Source organism: Calidris pugnax, unplaced genomic scaffold (assembly GCF_001431845.1).
Source record: "Calidris pugnax isolate Ruff unplaced genomic scaffold, ASM143184v1 scaffold56, whole genome shotgun sequence".
In the NCBI taxonomy this organism is placed as follows: domain Eukaryota; kingdom Metazoa; phylum Chordata; class Aves; order Charadriiformes; family Scolopacidae; genus Calidris; species Calidris pugnax.
In genome coordinates this window covers 2,407,723-2,429,842 of record NW_015090839.1, presented here as the reverse complement: position 1 = coordinate 2,429,842, position 22,120 = coordinate 2,407,723, and the positions used below count along the sequence as shown (strand labels likewise).

The 22,120-nt window shown below is 37.6% G+C and overlaps 1 protein-coding gene across 1 annotated transcript; it reads right to left on the bottom strand.

Moving 5' to 3' along the window:
• Positions 1-575: 575 nt before the first annotated feature.
• GTF2A1 (general transcription factor IIA 1) lies at positions 576-20,968 on the bottom strand. Its single transcript, XM_014941798.1, has 8 exons — positions 20,872-20,968; positions 19,103-19,310; positions 16,540-16,604; positions 14,689-14,764; positions 12,770-12,897; positions 11,567-11,887; positions 8,594-8,683; positions 576-5,185 (listed from the first exon to the last, which is right to left on the bottom strand). The coding sequence occupies exons 1-8, from the start codon at positions 20,884-20,886 to the stop codon at positions 5,078-5,080; spliced, it is 1,011 nt and encodes a 336-aa protein (XP_014797284.1). The 5' UTR covers positions 20,887-20,968; the 3' UTR covers positions 576-5,077.
• Positions 20,969-22,120: the final 1,152 nt, after the last annotated feature.

The following is a 22,120-nucleotide window of genomic DNA, read 5'->3' as shown; positions in this document are numbered from 1 at the left end:
AAATCACTGCATTCCAAAACACAGCCCCCCATACAAGCAGTATAACCTAGAGCTTACCTTCTTTCCAATTATATTTATAATTTGAAGTTCAAAATTCAGGTTTAAAAATTAAGCACAAGTCATGTCTCAAGACATGGCTTTTAGTCAGGAGCTAAAAAGATGCCACCTGCTTACACTAGAATGCAATTCTGTCAAATCAGTTTCCTGGTGAAGGTAAAACCATTACGATCAGCCAGTTCTCACCCAAGAACTCTGTATTTTCCATCTCGAAATTGTCTTTCATTTCCATTTACAGGACGAACATCCAGATGGCACACCAAGTTACTCAACCCATTTTGTCTCAAAACCCAAGTCTCAGGTTACCACAGGGAGAAAATTCCTAAATAAATACGGACCTCAGGATTAAAATATGAAATTTTTTTATAACATTGTGATGATGTTAAGTGGAAAGTCTACAAGGCAAACTCAACAAGTAGGTGACAACAGCGAAGTTACCTGCATGTGATGAAAATAAATTCAGAATCTTCAGTCATTAAGACTCGTATATTAAACAAATGCACATGCAAGATAGTAAATGAAGTGGCAAACATTTTTAAATAACATCTTTAATTAAAGTTTTTGCAAAGGCAAAATATTAAACTTAAAATAGGTCTTAGTACATCAAAATACTAAGTTCTCTAATCGTATTCCAAGCATGGCCTTTGAAACATAATATCCTGTATATCACAGAGGAGCAACCTTGATCTGCAATTGTACAGAATGAATTTTACAAACATAATAAATATATTTACCCCCTTACACATAACAGTATATATGTACAACAGCAGTTGACAATAGTAGCTCAGAACAGCAAAAAAGGATATTCCCCCACTCCGTAATCTATTGGTACCCTATGCACTCTGGAACACGTCTCACTGGATGACTGTCCATATAGCTAACCCAAGGTAGTTCTTCCTGTTAAAAAAAAGCTCCTTTTGTTCCACAATGTCTAATCCACCAAATAATAATTAAAAGACACACTGCATGAACTGCCTGAAAGAAGTAGACAACAGGGAAACCAACAGACTGGGTTTTTTGTTTTTTTTTTACACACTTCCCAACCAATCACAGCAATGGGAAAACGAGACTTTAAATGCCAGACACCACTACATAACAATGTGCAAGTATCTCATCTTGTATAGTCATTCATCTCCACGCCTGAAAAGGACTCTAGTTTCAGCTGGAGGTGCGTGGGTGGGGTGGCACACAACAAACCCCACGATGCTGTGTAAGGCAGCCCAGTATCAATCCAGTGTGCATTATCTTATTGCATTCTATTAGGAAGCTTTTGCTTTGGGGGACATTTTTGGGGTCTTTATTGTTTTTAAGGGAGCTTTTACAAATTTAAGAGATTGAATCAAAATGAACTTTAGTTAACAAGGTCTCTAACTCCTTCACTGGAATTAAGAAATTTTACTCTGGTAGTGTTATGTGGTGGCATAATTACTGTTAACTGTCAAGCAGTGGAATTATTTTCACAGACTCAATGAAGCCTACTTTAACACTTCTAATTGTGCTGCAGAAACAGAAAAAAAAATTTATAAAAAAATCTGTTACATGACACATGTTCTTTGCTCTTTTCTAGAAACTGTGCTTCAGAATCACATATCATAGTCTTGGAAATAAACTCTGACCACAATTATCACATTAGATCGTGTTTAGGAAACTGAATGATGTTCAAATGCAACTTGTGAGTACAACGCAGGAACAAGGAGTATGAAGCCTCAGAGAAATCTTGTCGCTAACCAGCAACTCAGGGGGAATAAAAACATATTTTATTTAAATAGTCCAATATAAAGTTCCTTCTGTGACTAAATTCTCTATTATCTCCTTAACGGAAAACATACTTCGATCTGTTTTCAACTTAGATGTTTTTAAATGATTGCACACACTAAAACCCAACAGAATTAGAGCAAAAAGTTGCTTTTTTGATTGAAGCACTGCAGGAAATTTACTCTCTCAGGAATCAAGAAAAAGGTATTGTCATACTGGCAAAACAGGTATTCTGCAAACTGAAAAGGCACGAGACTCCCAGTTTTGCCCAGTTGCTCTACAAGTTTCCATCAGCCATCAAGGTTATAATTATGAAGTTATCATTCCCCATTTTTCATCATAAAAAGGTGCTCCATTATCTGTGCAAATTTTAACACAAGCCCTCTTGAAATTATTGTTTCCATAATACTGAACTATTTAAATGGAGAAAAAAAAAAAACAACCAAACCCCCTTTTTTCCAAGGTGGGGGGAGGGAGGGGGAAATCATTTATGAACTATGAATATGGGAATCCCTTGCCCTCTGAAAGGAATGGTTTCTCTTTGGAACCTAATGAAATGGTCTGTTCAGGTACATTGTTAAAACCAGGATTAAAAATTCAAGTACAATAATAAAATTAAGCAAACTACATTCTTACAGCAAGCTGCTACAATAAAATGAAAATTAAAACATGCTTTTTGATTTAAAAAAAGGAACACTTGATGTAGCAATAAGAGCACAGTTTGGTATGTTCATGTTTGACTGGCTTTCCGAAAACTTCACAGGTATTTGTATTTGAAGACAAAACTTCTTATCCGAAGAGCATACCATACAATTAGCTTGCAAGAAACCGTGCAAGTTCAGAAAGCTTCTAACATCCTTCGGAACAGGCTAAGTTGAAGTTACCTTTAAAGTCCTGCTATCCATTAAAAATAAATAAAAGGCTATGCAGCTTCTAGTATACATATGTGGGTGAAAAAATCATTAAGATGTACAAAAATGAAGTGTCGTACAAGTAATTTGGGTTCCAGTGGTATAAACAGGAATCTATAGCTAAAGGGATTTTTTTTGTCCTTTTATTGGTTTGGTTGTGCAGCGTTATGGGAGTTTTTCTGAAGTCCAGTACTTAAGACTTACTGGTAACAGATATGGAAAAGGTCAGGGAAGGAATTAGTTGGTACATTATGGATTTCATCGCAGTTGTAAGTACAAGTGTCAACAGTGGTAAAAAAAATAAAAATAAAATATCTGCTTTGTTCAGAAGAAAGCAATCACCGATCACTTTGAGATACCTTGAAGCCCCACGCCAAAAACGCACTCTAAATGACAAGTCCTTTACTTAAGAATGAATTATAAGAAACATCAATTAACTTTTCATAAAGCTTATGTATGTAGATGGCTTACTAACAACCATATGGCTCTAGACACAGCCTACAGGCAGTTTGAGTTTGTATCAATGAGAGCACAGGTCTACAAAATCACAGTGGAAAAAAACCTCTTTACAACATGTTTTGAGTTTTCTACGTAGTACTGAGACTGTGAATGCACTTGGAGGCAAGTAAATCAGAGAATGAAAATTAGAACAGTTGTTACGTACTGCTAAAATACACTTGTGACTTTGTGAAATAATGTTTAAAAATTTTCATTCTCAAGCAAAAAATGGTCAGAAATCTTGGTTCAAATGTCTGCTTCTGAAAGTCTCCACCAATTTAATTAAAATTGTCTTCAATGCATCCTTTTTTTCATCATCTTTCCAATGAAACGCTGAATTCTTTTTGAAATGGCGAGCCACATGAACATTTCTTCCTCAACAGTTTCTGAAGTATAATGCCCATTCCCTCTCCTCGTTCAAAAGTAACTGCATTTCCAAAAGCGGGGTTTGCAAGAATAACCTATGTATGAAGAAAAGGTGTTCACTCCCCAGGCGAGGAAGGGAAGGAGGGGGGAGCAACCTTGTTGCTTTTCACACAAAAATTTAAAAATAAACAGACAAGAAAACAACCCCACCACAAAACCACACCTCTGAGAAAGGCATGTGAAAAAGTGACTACACAAGGTTTAGTGCATCCGACTGCTTGATTTTCTGTTGCCAAAACAGTCTAAAGATACCCTTAACAAAATTTGTGTTCTCAAAGCTGTGCAGCTCTCTTCATGAAATCACATGCCACCTGGAAACTTTAGAGAGATTAACTGCTGCAGGTAACTTATGGCTATACTTTTTAGTAAAGCAGATCTTTGATTAACAGAGTTGCAGCCAGGATGTTAGAATTTTATGTGATTTTCTATATTAAAAATTTAGTCATTCTTGTGGTCTGTTGAATTACTGTAGATGTCTGGACTACATACGTAGTAAGCAGGTGAAGGAATGCATCTATTATGCCATTACCTGCACATTTGATTCAAAGGATCGCCAAAACCTTTTTAAAAAAAACAAAAATCAATGGAAACTATATTACTCGTTTCAGTTCAGTGATGCTGAACCACCACCAAACAGCAAGAATGTAATTAACAAGTTAAGCAATCTGACTTTCATCGGGGGGAGCTACAGGTGCTTAGTATTTAAAAAATACAGCCCTAAATAAAAGGTATCACTTACATGGAATTAAAATAATTTTGAAATATAAATGATCATTTTACCATTTTGTAACTGCTAGGAACAACAACATGTTTATGGGGAACTGAACTGAAAACAACAAATAGATATAATAATTAATGAGCATATCAGAATTAAAAATATTTTCCTTATACAAGTTATTTAAAATTTAACACCTTAAATCTTACCCTTCTGTACAAAGCTTGCACGCAGTTTAAGTAAAATTCTGACCATCCTCACTACCAAAAGGAAGTGTTCAAAGCAAAGATTTGTACACACAATAAGCATTTTCAGATTAATAATCTATCAAAGGGAAGAGTTCCTTCAATCAGTGGAAGAAGTATTTTAAAATCTTAAATCAAGGGAAGAAGGGGCGGGGGGGGAGGGAACAAAGCCTTACATGCTAAATACCAGCTGCAGGTACCTGTATGTAGAATTGATAATTAAGGTATTCCTAACACACAAAACCAGCTCCCAGACAATGCTATAGCTGCTACAGTCCATGGCTTGCTCATCTGAAGTAGTGTCTTTGTTGCCACATTTTACCTTTGTTCCAATACTTTTGTTTATTGTTTATGTCTGATGTGCAGATACACATTTTGATTGGAGTATACGTCCAAGTCTCAACCTTTCCTGCTTTTGATTTTTTTTTCCTTTCACAGGAGTTTTTTGTTTTGTTTTGTCCTTTAAAACTTCACCACTCTGCGTCCCCAATGGCTTTGGAAAATACATAATCTCTTCCGTTAAGATTCATGATGCCATCTTTGAGATGAAATTTCCATTTGTTTTTACTTCTATGAATCTAAAAACAGGGGAAAAAAAGTTGAACTATTACTCTGCATCAGAAATAATGGGTAAGTAAATTGTAAGAGCACGAGAAACGAAGATAACTATTAGACATACATTACCAAATTACTACAAACATCTTGAAAATCAATTCCACATTTAGCTATGAAAATCAAAAAACTAATTATGAATACAGCAGCTTACATTTTTTAAACCAGAGATAGCAACTGTGACAAAACCATGCAAGCACAGAGGCATTCCAAAATCCAAAGCGTAAAGGGCATTTTGAGAGGAGGTTCGAAAGGAAGAAGGGAGATATATCCACCTGTGCTGCTATACCTTGATTAAATTATCTTTGATTATGACAGCCACAAAACTCCACTCGAAAGCCAGAAATCCCCATTTCAACCACTGCAATAGCAAGACTAGTGTTTTATACTAGCTTTGAAAGGTCAAATGCTAAGTTTCATTATTTGCACCTCTTGTCTACACTCCATTCTGCATGAAAATGAGTTTGATTATGTTACATATAATAGACAGCAGGCCTACTCCGCTTTCTACTTCTAATACTAAGAGTTTGGGTTTCCCAAAGTTAAGTTTTGGTTACAAGGCAAGTGGATTATTTACAAGGTTTCCAGTCTGAAAATATTGGTGGTACAAAATGCACAAGCTGATAGAGAATATACGTGCTGGTCTTACATTCTGTGATTTCTCTCAACAGCGAGTCGTTGTATATGATTTACATTCCAGTTCTCATCCTGCATCACTGGGGCTGCCACCCAGCACATCCTACTTCATGAAGGAGCTGAGTCAGGAACCCACAAGCCTTTTCTTGGTTCAAGACAGTGTGCAGGGCTTAAGTTACAAAATATCATCAGAACTAACAGTGACCATGTAAGACAAACACCTTCCCGGGGTAATAAGAAGTCAATACATTCACTGTCTCATCATCTACTATTACTGCTGTAGAAACAAACAGTAAAGTAGCATCAGAACAGATAGGGCCATAGCACTCAATCAATCTATTCTTGTTTGGTTTTTGTACTATTGTTTGGTCTTTTGTGTCTATTGTTGTACTATTGTTTAGTCTGTGCTTACTTTAAGCTAAAAAGTCAGTGGCAACTGCAAACAAACGAATAAAAGAAAGGTGTGGCTTATATACTCTACTTGCCCTTCCAAACTCATTCAACAAAAATCCCTCATTAGAGACATCTGAGCTGCCCTGAGGTAAGAAAGAAGGTCCTCAGATGAATAAACAACTGAATAAGGACAGGAAAACAAGGGTAAGAACACAGTTTTTACAGTGAAATGAGATCATTCCAGAAGAGATTTGTGCTGGCTGGAGTCGGCAGGGTTTAAGAATTCACTAATCATCTGGAAAATGACAGAACATCACTGATGGTACAAAAGAACAGTTACTGAAGAGCTGCAGAACAATGTTACTGCCCTAACTCATTGTGTAATAAAACAATAGTGCCATTCAATGTATATGAAGGTAATAATGATGGAATAAACAATTCCAATTTAGACAGAAAGAACTGAGGGCTTTGAGTTGACAATTACAAGTCAGGAATGAGATCCCAATGTTCTAACGTTTTTCCATGAGGACATCAGCTCTGTGTTCAGCGGGGTCAAAAGCACACAGGAACTATTGCAGAACAATGCTACATCATTTAATAAATTGAAGGTTCACCTGTGTTACGAGTATCTCTGATCCTCCCTCAACCTTATCTACCTGTATCAAATAAGATACAGAAGAATAAAACAGATCTGGAGAATGAAAGTAAGGAACCCAATGTTTGGACAGCTGTACAAGTAACAACCAGGCACAGCGCAACTCCAATTTCAAAGGGATGACTGAGGAGGGTTACGATGGTCTGCAACATCATAAAAGGCACCAAGAAAGCAAAGAGGAGATGCTCTTCTAAATAAACTAGGAGGCATCATACGAAACTAATGGGTTAAAAACTACGTAATTCTCCACGTCACAATTCATTTATGAAACTTCTTGTCCTAAGACAAAGTTTACAAGGATTCAAAGAATAATCATATTCATTTCTGACAAATCAAGGAAAAGATCCCCTGCTGGCCATTTGATGCAAAGCTACTCTCTCTCCCTCAAGAGACAGTTCACAGAAGGATGGTAAAGTGCTGGATGCGAGCATCGCTACCTGTTTGCCCTTGTCTTATTGTTCCAGAGGCAGCCACCATCAGCTGATGCAGGATGCTATGCAAGAACTCTGCCCAGAACAGCTGAGCTGACCCTGTGTACTTTACAGACACAAACTGAACAATGGCTGTTTGGTAAGTGAGGAAGCCCTTTCAGTGCACGTGGCACTGGAGATTAATGATGGACACTGTTCCCTACTGAGTTCACGGGCTTAACTTTTAAGAGGGTGAGGATTTCAGAATAGTTCTGTTGCTCGGCTTCAGCAGCTCCCAACAAGCTTTTCTGGCTGGCATTCTGAGATCCCTCACTATCCTCATGAACTGCCTCAAAACTAACAATTTTGGATTACAGTCTGGAGGAGACACAGATGGCTGGGACATGGGTACTGATAACACTTTCCTCCATCTTAAATTCGCTGTTAAATCTGATGACAAGTCTAAGCAGAGTCTGAGCATAACTGAGTATTTTCTAACCCAGCCATTCTTCTCAATGGAGGGGTTTTTAGGCAACAGTCTTAAAGCTTTTTACTGCTTGAAAAAGTATCCTTATTCATCGTAGTCCAATTACTCTATCAGAGGAAAAGAAAGAAAATCCACGTTGAATAATCTTTATGCGTACTACCTCACTAAAAATATCTGATATACTCTAAACACATTTAAAACAATTTCAGACATGGATGAATCCTTGCACATTCCAGGGCAATTGTGTAAGAAGAAATTAGTCTTATAGAGGACACAAGAGAGTTCAGCAGAATTTAAAGCAAAATAAGCAAAAACATTCCACATTGCCATTTCAATAAAGAATGCACAGCACAGAAAATACCCTCTCCTCTGATAACCACTGAATCATCAAGAGGTATTTTGAATAATCAAGGAACAGTCTTCTACAAGTCTAAATCATAATGACCACTTCTTCCATTCACAGCCACAGCAAATGTACAAACTTAGAATAGTACACTTCTCCTGAGCCCAGAGAACTGACCTTTTGTTAAAGGTCACAAAAAGACATGATGAAGAAAAAGAAAATGCAGCCAAATTTTTCTAAGCTTTACTCGTTATCAAGTTTAGTACAAACTTGTCACAAAAACCTGTTTTAAAAACAAACAATAGCTAATTCTTACATTAACATTCACACTATAATGTGTATACATCTACCTGTACTTAACAGTCACAAAGATATTACTTAAAAATTATGACTTAATAGAAAGTAGAACTGAGAAAGCAGAATTCTTGGATTCTTTTCTATAGAGATTACCTTATCATACTGGCACACAACAACATTTTCTGTATCAAACAGTTCTTGTCCTTCCTCATCGCTCACATCATCTTCACTGTTAAGAGGCTCCTGAAAGAAACAAATGCAAAAAGTTACACTGTTTAGTAAGATCAAAGATCTTAGTTTGATTACTCACATGAGGCTACAGTCTGTCTATAAACTACATGCATTTGAGGTGGGGAATATTAGGCTTTCCAGCAGAGAGCTGATGTATGTACACTTCCTTCTTGCCCTCCATCCCAAGAAGAAATTCGGTCTCCCCAATTTTAGTCTGGAACTTCACGTGTCCAGACCAGATTCTGGGCACCGCAGCCTTTTGTGACCACAATCATTCTTGCTCCTTTACTGCAAATGTTCTGGTGTTTGCAATTTATCATTACAAAAAATGAATCGTTATGCAGATTTTCATTTTTCTAAAGCATCTAAGCAGTGGGAAGGCAACGTTAGTCACATCACTCCCTCTGTGCCATTATAAATAGAAACTCCAGGACTTATTCACGTTTGATGTACCAGAAACAGACCTGAACACATGCAGAAAGGGAGGAGGGGGAAAAATAGTGCTTTAATATGATCTTGCATAAATACACACAAAATAACTTCTGCAGACCTTCTAGAATGTATTTTTACGTCCCTTAAAAATTACTTTCATTTTTTCCTCTTTTCTCACTAATAGTCTGTTCCAGCAGAAATTTGGTGGGTTTTGTTTTTAATCTCATCTAAGTAACAAACATTTCAAAAGATAAAATAGCCTCTAATCAATACAAAGCACTTTTTACGAACTCTTCTTTGTAATTCTCATCTTCCCCCCCTTCCCAAATACATAGCTAAACAGGGGAGATGCTAGTGAAAGAAGAAAAAGGTGTACCAAGGGTCCTAATTCTTTCTAATTTAATAGTAAATTTAAGTCATTCCAAAAGCTTTAAGGAACTGGTCCACTCATTAAGTAATGACTGATGAACAAAGGTAGCAAAAATAACAGGAGGTCTCTCTCATACTGATAATAAAGTCTTGGCATATAAAAAAATTTCCACAAGAATGTTAGCATTAAGGCACAATTAAAGAACACTTAATATTTAAGCATGATGACCTTATACTTAATAAGGCAACTATTAAAACATTCCAACTGACATCAACGCTGATCAATTTAACGGAAAAGTGATGCGAACCCAACCTTTAAGTTGTAAGGGAAAAATACTGTTAGACACCACTGTAGATGTATTACAGAAAACCTGATCTAAATCATTGATAAAAATGAGAAGTTTTACCTGTGTATACTGCATGGGTGGTAAGAGACTGGAATGCTACATATGCTCCTCCTATTGCAATTTTAAATGGAATCTGCAAAGGTTGCAGAGAACTGCAGAAGTGAGCTGACAGTTCAAAATGCATTTTAGGGACAGACTTAGGGAGTACCAAGTTTCCTGTCAGAGACTGAAATAACAGTACTTTTAGCTTATTCAGACAACAGCCCTTCTTGTTCTTGTGGGGCTTTTTGGTGCTGGCTCAAGCTCAAACTCAAAAATATTTAAGGTCTAAATTAAACACATATTGTTAAGAATGCAGCGAGTTACTGTCCTGGTTTGAGCTACACAGGATTAGTTTCTCTTTCAGTAACCTTACTTTTCAGTAAGGTCTCTTCTAATGCTTGGGAAAACTGCATTTTGAGAAGGCTCTGGTGTCTGAATTTGTGAAAATATTTACTTTAGCCAGGTATGGTATCCAAAATATTTACTTTATAGCCAGGTATGGTATCTGGGACTCAAGGTCTCAGTATTTTCGAGCTTGCCAGGCACAGGGACAAGGATGAGTGAGAGCCAGGCAACTTGACCCAGGCTGGCCAAAAGGATTATTTCATACCACGAACATCACATTCAATATAAAGATAAATTAAAGAGTTTGCTGAGAAGTTTATTTCATACCACGAACGTCACGTTCAATATAAAGATAAATTAAAGTTTGCTGAGAAGCTTCTTCTCTTCTATGATGGTTGTGATCCTGAGAACTTCTTGCCCCAGTGCTGGACCCCTGAGCCCTTCCCTTCCTCCCGAAACTGCAGCGCTTGCAGTGTCTGATGTTAGCTGTTCACTGCTGGGAGTGCACAGCTTCTGCTGACAGAACGGGCCGAGTTTAATTCTAGTATATTTTATATTGTTATTGGGATGAATATTCATTTTTTAGTATTATTAATGTTAGTTACTTAGTATTTTTCTATTAAATCTGTTTATACTTCAACCCTCAGATTTCCTTGTTTCGTTCCCTGCCCCTGATTCCCCTTCCAAGGTGGGGAGTGGTCACCAGCTGATAGAATGAACTGTCTGAAATAATTAACAAACTGTTGTGGGTTCTCCACACCAGTTACAAAGAATATCCACTCCTGCTGCTATCTCCTGATTTCATTAAATCAAGGTCAGATGTGTTTCTAGAAGGTGCTTTATAATCAGGTTTGAGCTCTCAAGCTTGTTCTAGTGTAACAGAAAGCAAGAGAAAGGTCAGTAGGATGTAGGTCAGATCACATCTACTGGTCCCCTCAGTTAACTAAACCCATGCTCTCCTTTTTGTCAATCTTCCTAACACCTTGCATTTGTATGCACTCAGTCCCAAGTGGAGTTGGTTATTTCTCTTTGCTTATGAAGGTTTCATAATTTCATGGCTGACCTCTCCGTAACATCAGAAATATTACTGCTGAAGTTTTTAGAGGGGCATTCATGACAATTAACAGTTATTTGCTGTGTCCCCCACCCTCCCCAGCTGCACTTCAAGGTGCTTTGCTAACAACACACAGTTTCCACAACTTGAACATGGGAAATCAAGAACTTGAACTACAAGGATAAAAGTTACATTCTCAACATTACTCAAACGTAATATTATTTGGAGCATACCGCTTTCTTTCAAATATTGGGAAAAAAAAACAAACCCACAAACTCCAGTCTTCTGAAATCATGTTACGTTTACCTCTTCAACTTGGCCATCTTCACCCCCGTCCTTTTCTTTGTCTTCCTCTTCATCATCATCATAGTCTTCTTCCTCGTCTTCTTCTTCTTCAGACGATGTGTCCCCTGCTCCATCAACCTGGAGCACAAGTGGTGCTTGTGGTTGTGCCTGTTGCTGTTGTGGTTGCTGCTGACCAGCCGCAGGGATCTGTGCTTGAGCCGGTGTAGGGGCAGCCACTGTTGTAGGTATGACTTGTGTTTTATTTCCTGTGAACAGGATCTGCTGAGGCTGAATAATCACTCCTGTCTGCTGGGGAATCCCTCCAGGGATGGGAGCCAAAACCTGATGGAACATTATTGCAAGTACTGTGGCTGCCTCCATAACAGACTACCACATCACTTACAGAGAACAATTAAAGGGTATCAATCTGACTTGCACCAAGGAGAAAAACAAGAGTTAAAAATATTCCACCTGTATCAGATACATAGTTTAATCTTCAATAAGGCACGTTCTTTAACTAGTCAGTGTTCCTTTTCTGCATTTTGCATTGCTAAATCTAAGGAAACCTACTGTCTTTCTACTCTAAAACACTAGCACCATCACCACGCTTGAGTTCCAAGCACAGCAGAGGAATGTTTAAATTCAAGTAAAAGATTATTTTTAAACCTTCTCTATAAAATATTTATCTTTAAACTCTCTACAGATTGTTATTCATGCTTAACCTGCACAAGTGTGACATAATGCTAAATTCAACACTTACACAGTCTGGACACACAGTTGACCTCGTAGCTGAACAAAAACCATCATAAGACATACCATATTCACTACTAAAATAACCAAGAGGCCCATGTGTTTGTTTCAGGTATTTTTCTTCTACATGTTATGTGACAGAACCATTTTAACTGATAAACACATTTTTTAAAGGATATAGACTAGCATTATGCACAAAATATAACCGTCATCAGGGGACACACAAAAGAAATTTCAAATTGCAGCCAATCAGAATTTGACGAGGCTAGAAGTGACACTGAAAATGGGATTCTCAAAATTGCTCATTAAAAAAACCACAAAAACCAAGCACTTAATACAATTGCGGTGTTTTTTTTAAACATACCAATTCTGACTTGGTGTTCTATTTCAACTGGCTCACAAAAATGCAAGCCTCTTTAATAACTACTATAATGTTTTTTCTTTCAAGTGTACCTGTTAAAACATTTTCCTTACCTGCTGTATGACAGGTGCTCCACCAGGCTGCATTTGTGGTATGACCTGCTGCTGTAGCACGACTGGCTGCTGTGGCTGAATGATATACTGAGCTCCATTTGCAGTTCTAACTACTTGGAGGATCTGGCCTGTAATAAAATAAATATCAAATTAATTAAATATAAAAATTCACCTGTTTCCCAGAAGAACACCAATGACAATTAAAGGAGCACATTTACCTTTCACCAGTGAAAAGATACTATGCTATAAGCAGCTGTGTCAGAAACAAAGAACTAATGGGGCTGTTTACTATCTAAATACTATCGTGAGGTATGCCATCCAAAAATAAATTTACATACGTAAGCCAAACTCTAATCCTTTAATGCAGCACAGTATTTTAAATATTAGCTCCCACTTATGAACATACCTCATGTTTCAAAAGACAGATTTTACAGATAGAAAGACATATGAACATATAGCAAAATAAGACTACAGGTATTTACATCGCAAAACATTACATCTATCCACAGCTAACACTGTGGTATTTTCAGGGTTCTGTCAGATGATGTACTTCCCTCAGATTCTTTTCCCTCTGATTACAATAAATTCTTCTGTGCATAACTTTGCAGTATTATTGTGTAGTTGTTTTTTTGAAAAAAAAAAAATAAAAAAATCTATCCTTACACTTATTATCCACTTCTCCTTTCTGTTTCCATAATGCCTATACTCAATTTTATTGTCCTTTACACTTTTCCTCACTTCACAAAATACATCTAAGACTCACACACCTTTGAAGATGGTCTCCAACTCTGAAAAGCAAGAGCTAAGATATATTCCAACATTAGTTTTTCACATTTCTAATCAGAAAGATGGAAAAGAAATTAAATTAGATAATCCTGAACTTCATACATAAAAGGCTAATTTGATTTTCTGTTCTCCCTTCACAGCAAATGCAAAGCCCTATTTACTGACATAACTAAGCAAATCTGAAGGAAGGTACTACCCTAGCCCCTTGTTTAAGAAAACATACTATAAATATTTGTAACTAAAAAAAAAAAATTATGACCATAATGAAAGTAACAAGTGCGAGTCACAGATTATACTATGACAAACACAGAATCTGGATCCTTAAAAATTTGAAAGATTTGAATTTCTATAACAGCTACACATTTAAATTTTATTTTAAATACGTAGCCATTAAACATTCAAATGTCTAAAGCAGGGAGGTTAAGTCCCAGGTGATTTTGAGCAGACTAGATAAATTACTCTGGCAAAGGCAACAACCAATTCTAGAAAATGAGCTCTCTCAGATCTTTCTTTACTCTCCAGGCAGAACAGATCTAGAATCAAGCTTATAAAATCAGTGTAATACAAAAGCACATGAAGCATCGGGTAATGCTGTTCATAAAAATAGTATTATATTCTAAGTGTAGAGCATGACAGTATGTAAACATGATAAATCTACAATAAAATTAAAATTTCCAGCAAAATTAGAAATTCCACTGTGTGTGCTTAGTTAGCCAGTACAAGAAACTTTCAGAAAATTCATCTGAAGTCACAGATGAAGCGATCCTGCTCTTTTTTTATAACCAGTCTAGTATCTGTGCTCAGCTCATGCATCACAAAGCTGCGATATACACCAAGTGGAGAGACAGCAACGCCTGTTGTCTTGCCTCATGTGCTTCTCCAAGAAGTGAGGAAAACTTGCACAGAACTAACACGTGCCACTGGGATGCGTCAAAATCACAAGGTCTGTAAGACCAGCAAGTCAGTGGGAAAGAGAGTCCAGGAGTCCAGTGAAGGGATTGCACTACCTTGTAAGGGCAGATTCCCAGGTTCTGCTTTTTAACAATACAGAACAAGGAGGAAAAAAACCCCAGAATTTCTCCCTTCCAAGCACCCTCAAAACCATTGCTTGATGCCAGTGTTAAGACAGTTACCTGAATTTGTAAGTATCTGCTGAACGGGAGTAACGCCAGCAGGGAGAGCCAACGTAGCTGCAGTGGCTGCAGCACTCTGAAATACAAGAAAAGCTTTTTAACCAGATGCTATTGCCAGTGTTTCATTTCACAACATACTGCCTGAAAATATTTACCTTTTTATTGCTGTTTACAATGTTTGCACACAAGTTTCTGCAGCTATTGATATGCAGGCATTAATCAACTGTACATTATGCTACATATAAAAATTATTTTCCTTCTTCCTTAATAGGAAGACTGAATCAACAGTCACTGAGCATCACACTTTAGCCCAGCTCCACGTGGTTTCTTGGTTTATCTGCAAGCGCAGCAGGTTTTTTTCCCCTCTGCCTTCTCTGCTGATTTACTAATAGAGTACAACACTGCATTGCTCATGTAGCAATTTTACTTACACTTTTTCAAAGCAGTTAAAGATATGGGCCTACAAATCCAAAGAAACATAAGGTACTGAAGCAATGATCATGTTTGACTGTCTTGTTTTCACAAGGAGTAGTAATCAGGTTTGCACTTTTCTTCATTCTGTAAATGATCTGCATTTCAAGTCCTGTGTAATATAGCTCTTCTGAGTGAATATACACATAGAGCGTACTGACTGTTCACAGAATGACTAATTTTTTCTCTCAAGACAGCTGGTAAGAAGAGAAAGCCAGAGACTCTCAAATGGGTAGTGATTTGAACTTAGAAGGAAACTCAATTCCAACACAATTATAGGAGCTCCAAACACAAAAATCTGCATTAAGCCCTTAACTTGCAGAAGGAGATGGACTTCTCCAGAGCCCTCTCCATTTCAAGGGTCTAACTTCAGCTGCCTATGGAAAAACCTCCCTCTCCCCACTATAAAGGAACCATGGCCAATCACACTCTGCTACTGAAAGGATTTAAACTTTAGTACTGGATAAAGTGCATACTTCTTTTTATAAGAAATATTATCTCCCCGTATTGGCTTGTCAGTATAGTAGTTAAAACTGCCAAGATTAGAGATCACCAAGCAAAACTGAAAGTGTTTATCTGCATCCTCACGTTCCAGAGAAAGGCAATTTCTACAATAAGGTCAGCTGGTAATGGAGAAGTGAAGGGTCAGCAAGCTGCTGCAGCTTTGACTAATCATGAAATTTTGTTTCATGTGCTTTTACCATGAAAGTGGTAAGAATATAATGAATTCTGATCATAATATGCATATTTAACTTGTAGTAGCTATTGTTTTCATCACTATGCAAGCAATTCATTTTTTTTAAATTAAGCCAGGGCATTTAAAGCAAGGTAAGATAACCAAAATTAACCTCTAGAGACAAACACTGCAAGAAAAGGGTAAATGACCAGACTGAGTTTTATAAACTATTCTGAAATTAGTGAATCAAAATAATGTGACCAGAAAAGATCGATGTGAATTGCTAAATAAACTCTCATTTGATATAAGCTTAAGTTTCAGTGTAGTTAATATTTCTCCCCACATCTAGCAAAGTGCTTGCGTCAGTTAATAGTGTTGCGTTGGTATATGGCGAGCACATCATCACACAGATTCAAACCAACAATACTCCAATATCTGACTAACAAAAAAGTTTTGATTACCTACATTTAAAGCAGAGGATCAAGGTAAGTCCTAGATTTGTTACCAAAAGTGAAGTCCTGGATTACTGTTCCTAGATTAACAGTGCAGCAGCAAAACTCAGAAAGATGGCAGACAGCTTTACCAGTGTGTCCTATATTACTTTTAAGCATGTGATGCCTAATACCCAGTTTGTGTTTACTATTTTAATCAAAACAACTTACATAATGACAGCGCATGCATTTATAAAATTCTGCTTTTCTTACCATGCCTGATGCATTCATGTGCGGTATCAGCTTGGAATCTGGCACAATAACCTGCTGCTGAGGTGCTAGAAACAAAAATAAATAAATATAGTATTTCATTAAAACTACGCAGTCTGCCCAAAGTAACATCCAAGCCAGAATAACTTAGAACGTCACCTAAATGTCAGCTGAGCATCACAACAAAACCAGCTACTGAGCAGTCCCTGATCTTATTAAGTTTTACTCTTAAGACAATATACAAGAGAGGCAATATGTGTATATTTTTGCTTTACAGATCTCATTTCACAGGGTTCGATTACCTATTATGACCCTAGGTGAAGCAAGACTTAAAATATATTTCTGAAATTAAAGGTATTAGTGAAATGTTGATAAACTTGCTGATGTCCCATATCAGAGTTCTCCAAAAACATCACATCAACTGACAGTGGTTAACTCTTAAAACAGACTTAATGAAGAGTGTGTGAACAGGAGGCAGCAGTTAAGCTTGAGTCAGGTCAGGCTAGCACAGCTGTTAGCATAAGCTCAGGATCCCCACTGTCTTTCTAGTGTAGCAGAAGCAGATGAAATATGATCAACCACCTGTCCCAAACAACAAAACAGTTTTGGTGTGCTGAAGGAAACAGATAGCTAAACTATGCAAACAATCTGTCCATCCTCTAGAAGTGCAAAAGTGACCAAGTCTATGGAACAAGCAGGTTGCTGCTGCTAATATCAGTGACAACAAATTGGGGAATGACAGAGCAATCTGAACAAACTAATCATCAACAAGGTATTCTCCATCTAATCCTATAACCAAGAACACTTAAATAACACCAGGAATAACTGAGTTTCTGGAGAAGATTCTGGTGAGGGAAGCCCCACAAGCTGATCTCTCCAACTTTCATGGAACCCAGGGAGGGGAAAAGGTGCTGCTTTAGGTGAACCTGCTTTGGCAAGGGGGGCTGGACAAGATGATCTCCAAAGGCCCCTTCCAACCCCTGCCATTCTGTGATTCTGTGAAAAGAGCCCAAGGAAATCTCGTCACCCTGTGCCAGGACCACACACAGGACAGCAAGAACGGCCATGCCTATCGTCCTCATCTCTCTCTGGGACTGCACCCGGTCGTGCAAAGAAGTATGACACCATCTGCTCCACGGAACAGGGAAGTCAAGTAATTGATAAAACTGCATGTCTGTGATTAAAGTGCTTTGATATCCTGATTTCATGTAGCCTCCACACTGCCATTTGGTCATAAGCCACAACACTGAGCAACAATAAATCAGTTTTGGGTGTATTACTACAGGCAGGATCTTGTTCTACCCAAGGCACAAACAGGAGGACGGGGACCTCCATATTAGTGGAGGGAAACCTGGTTAGTAGAGCCACAGCTATTCAGCTAAGGAGCCACTAGAGGTCTTGGTGAGGAGACAGACTTTCCAGGCTCTGCGGCCTGTAACTTGAGCTGAGACACCTGGATCATTTGGAGCTACATCTGGGGATCTTAATCCCAAAACCAGTTTTATCGCAACAATAGAAACTGATTTATGTCCAGCCAAAATACAAATAGTACTATAAGAAGAAAAAACCAAACCAAACCAACATAAAACCACACAAAGGAAAAAAGCCCCCGACAACAGGCTCTAGTCACACTAGTTCTCTCCTGTTTTTAATATATAGTGGTTGGGTTTTGGGGGCTTTTTTGGGGGCAGAGGGGAAAAAAATCAACTTGTAGCTATCTTTTGAGACTCTGACAGCATAGGTTCTGATCCATGAAATCTAATAAAAAGACTGAAGCCTGTGACTGGCTACCCACAGATAAATATTTTATGCCACAATTTTAATAACTCACCGAAAGCTCAGCTCAAGCATTTAACAGGTGGCAGATTTGTTTACGCAGCATATATGCAGTAAAATACAGCAGTATTTATCTTAGTTTTCAAATGAAATTGTAATTGGTAAAAATGTTTCCCTTAAATTATTAATGGAGAATATACAAGACAATTATTACAAAGAAACACTACTGTTACAGCTAGCTAAAACATACCTTGAATACCCCCACAGCGTGTGTCATCTTTTAAGATCAGAAAAATACCCAGCCATTACGCTTTTCACTTGAAACTTGTTCTAACATGAACAACCATCTCCTATACAGACTGTTATACAAGTATTTTTCATGTCCCAGCACCTACTTATGCTAAACAACAATATATTTTTAAATTAATTTGCTCCTAATGACATTACTACCTCATGACTAAATTGTGAACTGTATATGTATAGTGGCTTGAAATTACAAAGCTGCTAATGGACTTGACAGAACCTGAAAGTCATGCATTCTGAAAACACAAGTTAGGTAGTAGAAGACCGAGAAGAATTCAGCCTTTCCAAATATCTTCTGAAGACTATGACTAATACAAATACTGAGATATTTCTTGCCCAGACATTAAATAGAATCAAGCAGAAACAAAGTTTAACATAAAGACACAAAGTTGTCCATCAGATAAACACCCAGCCCTAGATTTAGGATATGCTAATGAGTTGGTCTAACTCAAGAGTCTTTTGCCAGAGATTAGAGAGGAAGCCTGACCTTGCTGAGACGCTGGAATAAGGACCTGTTGTGGCTGAGACTGCTGCTGCACGGTCTGCTGTGGCTGAGGTTGTGTGTGATGGTGGTGGTGATGATGCTGCTGTTGCTGCTGCTGTTGTTGCTGCTGTTGCACCTGCAACAAAAGCTGCTGCTCTTCTGAATGGAAGCCATCTACAGCCTTGGACTGCATCAGCTTGTTCTCCCACAGCTAGTTTGGAAAAGGGGAAAAAAAAGAAAAGGATATCTCTGTATGATTTTTACTTGACATGATTTGTAACAATATAAAGACAGCACTCCAAAATCGAATTTGTTTTCACCCTTTATCTTGTGCAGTCTACGTAGCCAAAAAGCCCTTAGGCAAATACAGACTTGAAGAGATAACTCCACAGAAGTAACGTTTTAAGAGGAGGAATTAAATATCCCTTAAGAATTGTCAGTCCAAGCTTAAGCTTTAACATTCTTACTTTTTTGAAGCGTGGAAGATTCATAACAACCCTAATAGAAGCATGAATAGAGATAAATTGGAACTCTAAATGAGCCTTCAAGTTTTTACTTCTCTACCTTCTTTCTTTCTTATCTCTTTAATCACAAAAATAATTCTTTATTACAGCTTTCCTCAAGCTATTTCTCCTTGGAACTCCTCAATAAAAGTTGCTTGAAGACTACTGCCTCATAGCATACTTCAAGAGAAACTACCAGCATGCCTAAGATAAAGCCTCTGTACAAGCATTTACACAGTTTCTACAACAGTATCAAATTTGGCTTCTCCAGCCCTTCAGTTCTTGATGTCAGCTGTCGTGTCTCCCAAGAAAAGCCACAGATGCAAAAAAAGCAGCTCTTGCAAAAATCAACGCAACCATTTCGTAACACATCAGCGTCAAAAAGACTACAGGCACCCAGGACTCTGGATTTCAAATCCTGTTTGGGGCTCCCTACGCCTTCCTCTTCAATACTTCATTTGCCTTCTTGTCTCTTTCCTCATTCAATCTTTTCTGACATTGTTTGCAGAACAATACTGTGACACAAACACCAAGGTGCTTTTCTTATAGCACTCCCTCTGTTTCAACCAAGCCAGGTCATGGTTTCATGGAAAAATGTCTTCACCTGTTTCTGAGTAGCCAAACTCAAAATTCCTTTCCCACTCCACCTATCTTTTTTAATATTTTAAATATACTGAGAGTGAGGGATGTTCCACCTTCTGAAGAAGTCCTCATTCAACAGCTGAAATAAGCAGGCACCTACTTTTCCAGTTTCCTTTTACTTTATTCTTTTTTTCTGCCTTTTCTCTTTCCTTTTGAAGGTCTTCTTTTACTCAGGAAGAATCTGAAGAAAGCCATAGGAAACCCACTAGAGCTTTGGTCAACATCCTGCCTTTCTTTTGGACCCTTAGTAACAGTTCAAATCCCCTGTACACAAGGAGAGCTTCAGAAAAGTGGGATCCACAACCTCAAGAACTGCCTGCCTCTAAAATAAGTATATTCGCTTCTTTCTTTTTAAAGATTTAATGTGTGAGAGACTGAAATAACACTGTGAACTTGGATGCCTGCTGTTAATATCCAGTTTGACATGCCAGGTTAGGGAAACGAAGTAAGCAGATCTCTCTGTACAGCAGTGTAATTCAAATGATATGGGCCTACAGACATGCAGAATAACACAATGCTTAGCTAACTCAAAATTAATATTTTTACCATGTACAACAGTAAGCAGATCCAAAACCAATTGCTCTATTGGTATATTAAAAAAAAACAAACTTCGAAGTTGCAACTTACTGTTTTGAGTTCCATAAGGACTTGTTCATCCACTCCTTCATCCAGAAAAACTTCTCTGACATCATTGATGACATCTTCAATTACAGACCTGTACAATTTAGGCTTTAAAAAAAAAGAAGTAACTAGTCAGTGTTGCTTTGAAATAAATTTATCACTTCAACATCCAAAAAAGATTTTGCCCCCCCAAAAAAACTTCTGAAAACTGCATTACAGAATACACTGCATGTTTCCTAGTGACTAAAATACCCAAGAGGTATAAATCGGCAACAGCTCAAACGAGGTGAAAAGGGAAGGGACTGTTCTCTATTTTCTGTGACGTAACTACAGCACAGGAGTTTTCAAACCATGAGGAGTGTAGTTCAAAACATAGAAAAGGAGATTGTTTTCCATTCAGTAAATTTGTTTCCTGCTTGCCAACGTACACACTGAATATGCAAAAATATTTGCATGTGTGCAAAATATTCATGTCAAAGATTAAAAGTTCAAAAGGATATTAGATAAATACAGAGAAAAGAAACTTGTCAGTGCTTGCAAGTTCAATGGGAACCAAATATGTCTCAGAATGATCTCAAGGTGAAAAACGCTAAAGGCTCAGAAAACTGGAAGCGTTCATGTGAATGTCCTGTTCTTCCTTACACATCTGTTTACAGAAACTAGAGTAGGCAGGATATTAGGCTAGACAGACTTCTGTTTTCAATCAGTACTTATGTTTTTACATAAGAAATTTTTCAGGGGGAAATACTACAAATACATTATTATTCTATTATGCTGATTTCATGCCTAAACTGTCAATGATAAAGTGAACTGTCAATTCACTTTAGGTTGCCAAAATAAGTTGTGGAGACTCCATCCCTGGAGATACTCAAAAGCCATCTGGACATGATCGTGGGCAACTGCCTCTTGGTGGCCCTGCTTGTGCAGGGGGGTTGCAAGATGACCTGCAGAGGTCCCTTCCACCCTCAACCACTTTGTGAATTTAAAAATGCAGGTACAATTATAAAAAGAGAATATAAATATTTTAATTTATCAATTAAAGCATAAAATTTAATTCACATGACATTGGAGAATTGTACTATGCACTTGCTGTACCTTTTAAACAGTACAGCTTGAGCCTCTCTACATATGTGAATGGTATTTCAGTTGGGTTTAAGTATCTGTGCTATCTAATTGCAAGGCAGCACTATGAGCTCTAAATTAGGGTTAATCAATGCACAGCCTGTGAACCATATACACCTTCACTGACCAAGGC